This window comes from Aplysia californica, unplaced genomic scaffold, assembly GCF_000002075.1.
Source record: "Aplysia californica isolate F4 #8 unplaced genomic scaffold, AplCal3.0 scaffold01087, whole genome shotgun sequence".
In the NCBI taxonomy this organism is placed as follows: domain Eukaryota; kingdom Metazoa; phylum Mollusca; class Gastropoda; order Aplysiida; family Aplysiidae; genus Aplysia; species Aplysia californica.
This window is the reverse complement of record NW_004798357.1, coordinates 114,096-117,554: the sequence shown is the minus strand read 5'-3', so window position 1 is coordinate 117,554 and position 3,459 is coordinate 114,096. Positions and strand designations below refer to the sequence as shown.

General features: G+C 38.6%; 1 protein-coding gene across 1 annotated transcript in view; it reads left to right on the top strand.

Annotated features, from left to right (window-relative positions):
* LOC101859289 (cytochrome b561 domain-containing protein 2) overlaps window positions 1-3,459 on the top strand; it is a gene marked incomplete in the record, with an annotated part of 16,881 nt that overhangs the window by 3,491 nt on the left and 9,931 nt on the right. The window contains 1 exon segment of the mRNA XM_035973265.1: window positions 580-678. Within this exon segment, the coding sequence (XP_035829158.1) occupies window positions 580-678 (99 nt within the window).

The window sequence follows — 3,459 nt, the reverse complement described above, 5'->3', positions numbered from 1 at the left end:
CCCCGCCAAGTATATTTCACCGGCCAGTGCTAGCTATCTATGATCTATTCTTACACTTACACTGTCCTTGTGTACAGATCAGTGATCATTTACACTGTAGTAGTAGATCTATATATGCAGATCAAGTGGCAGAACACTATTAGATTGCAGACAGTATTGATCATGGCTCCCATCATTGAATGAGTCCACCGTTATAGTGTCTGGTGTGCAGCTTTCACTTTTAATGCAAAGTTGCAGTCAGGAGAATTCTGCTAAATATTTGTTATAAAGCTATTTTTGTTTCTCATATTCAACTCTTTTATTATTGAGAAAATATAACAACCTTGGAGCTTCAGGATAAGTATGTCAGTTACATTTTCAACTCTAGAAAGTTTAAAAAGACATTAGAAAAAAACCTGATCGGATCTTGCTAATATTCTAAAAGATGCATAGTAGATTGTGATAAAAATATTTTGTAAATAGAAATAGAAAAGATCAAGAAAAGCAGTCGTTTGTTTAGTCAATGTGTCTTGAAGGAAGGTATTTTAGGTATTGTCATTGGTCACCATTATTTTTATTTTTTTTTTTTGTCATTGACAGAACCGTCGTGGTGCATAACAGTTTTCCTCAAGATGGTGGCCCACTTGGCAGCTGTGTTGTTCCCCGGGATCATCATCTACAGTGCTGTTCCCGGATCAAGTTAGTGACAACCCATTTGGGTTTAAATCTACATGATATACAGGATGTCCCAAAGTCGAGCACAATCCTGGTTTAAATATATATATATAAAAGACAGTTTGATTGATATAAGTCTATAACAATGCTCGAATTGAGCTCCCTCAGAAACAAAACAAAACATTGACTGACTCTCTCAAGAAAGCTGTGGGGGGGGGGGGGGGGGGGGGGGGGGGGTTTCACACCTTAATCACTAAATGTTTCACGGATGGTCCTTTGGCTCTCTTGTCTGTCCCCGTCGTTTTATGCCAGAAAAATTCTGAAATTATGCAAACTGAGCCCAAAAATGTGAAATTATTCGATTCTGTTAATTTTAACAAAGAATGACAAAGGAAAATAATCAGAAATTATGCAAAAAATGATCAAATTTTGCTAAATTATGCGGGGTGCATAAAACCACGGGGACAGTCTTACGATTACTGCATCCTTCGAATTGTTCATTCCTGTGTGTGAAGAAGGTTGTCAGGATGGTGCGCAACTTTTGGGACACCCTGCGCAGTTGAGTCTGCTCAAACTGAACACTGTGTATCTGAAAACAATGGGAAACCAAGAGGAAAAAAAAGGAAGTGTCTACGTACTCCCCGATTGGGGTCTACGTAGTCATGGTGTCTAGGTGGACCGTGGACCCCAGACCCCAAAAATGTTGGATTGTGATTGGCTTGCTGAGCGAGCGGTAGTTTACATTGGTTACAATGCAAGGCTGCTAGGCCTACTTACTGATCATCTCGGGTAGTGATTGGATTTATCTTGTCTTACTATAATTAATTTATTTTAGCCTAGAGAGAGAGAGAGAGAGAGAGAGAGTTTAATGAATAAACGTATCTAGGCCACCAGGACACCACTAGATCTAGATCTAGATTTAGATCATCTACTTTCCGAACTGCACACTCTTGGCTGGGTGCACAACAAAATCTAGATCTAGATACGTTTATTCATTAAATACTCTCTCTCTCTGGGCTAAAATAAATAAATTATAGTAACACTAGATCGACACACTGCCAGAGATGATCAGTAGCCTTGCATTGTAACCAATGTAAACTTCCGCTCGCTCAGCGAGCCTATCACAATCCAACATTTTGGGGTCCACTTTGACACCCTGACTACGTAGACCCCAATCGGGGAGTACGTAGACACTTCCAAAAAAAATCCTAGAATTTTGTTCTCTTCTATTTGAGCAACTCTCCAAACTGAAGAAAATCCTAGTCCTGCAGCCTTTGATTTAAGCGGACTCCGCTGTTCTCCTGAAAAATGTAGTTTAAATGTTTTGTGTGTGGGTGGCTGGTGAGTGCTCTGGTATGGCCTGCTCCTTGTTTCCTTTCCAACATCTATCATCCTCATCTCCACTCCTTTATCCTTCTTTTCTTTGCATGCATCTCGCATTTATTTGTGTTGCAAGTGCCGTAAAACTGGTACTAATGCTAAAAATTTATTGTGTTGAAGCTGAGGCTTTTTTTTACAATGCACTCTCATCACTTTCCTCTCTCTTTTTTCTATCTCTCTCACCCTTTTTCTCTCACTTTCTAACACTCTCTCCTTCTTTTCCTCTCTCTCTCTCTCTCTCTCTCTCTCTCTCTCTCTCTCTCTCTCTCTCTCTCTCTCTTCTATTGCTCTCTATCTCTCTCTCTGTGTGTCTCACTTTCTCTCTTTCTTTGTGTGTCATACACACTCATACACACACACACACACACACACAAACATACTCACTCAAAAACAAACACTCGCATGCATGTACACACACACTCTTCCATGCACAAACAAGCAAAAGATATAATAATAATAATGATAATAATAAATGAATTTATAAGGCGCCAGAATCCACAAAAAGTGTTCGTTGGCTCTTACAAAACACACACACACACACACGCACGCACACACACACGCACACGCACACATACACACACACACACACACACACACGCACACAAAAGCTCTAAAGCTCAGTACCACCACAACATGCATAAATTTTAAAAAGAAAACAAACAAACTGACAGATATTGCAGATACAGTTCCAACATTATATTATAAATATGTGAGGCAGCATGGTGGAATCAGGCTCTCGTCAATTTTTGGGCATGTAGAGTTATTGGTATCAACTTAAAGCTTGTTCACTTGTCTTTGCTTGGATGTAAAAAATATCTATTTATCTTGAATACAAGTCAAGATATTTGCAAATGGGTGGGGGTCTCCTGTTTTCAGAGGTAAAATTAGTGAGAAAATGGCAATCAAAGATTAGTTATATCCCTAGCTTAAGAGTCTGTGGTAACTGAAAATTTACATTTTTTGTGCCTTTAATCAACGTTTTTAAGAAAAATCCACACAGAAATGAGTTCTTTAATGGTTATGAAAGGTGTTGAGCCGAAAAACAAAAATTTGATAAAAATTAACAAACCTGCGGGAAAATGCCAGTTTTCTTCACTTTGATTATTTTGATGAACGCCTGATTCCACCACACTGCCTCACATATATACTTTCCTGAAAAACATTGTCTTCAACTTTGATTGAAATTGATCAATTTAAAGAGACATTTTAACATCTAAGTCCCAATTGTTCCAAAGTTTTGGGGCACAGATGGAAAAGACCCTTACACCCAACATTGTTCTGGACCTGGGCATGCAGAGCTGATGGTCATTTGAAGATCTTAAATTATGAGATAATAATGATAATAATAATAAATGACATTTATATAGCGCTCAACCCCGAATAAAGTACACAGGCTCTGAGCGCTTTACAATACAGTACAACATA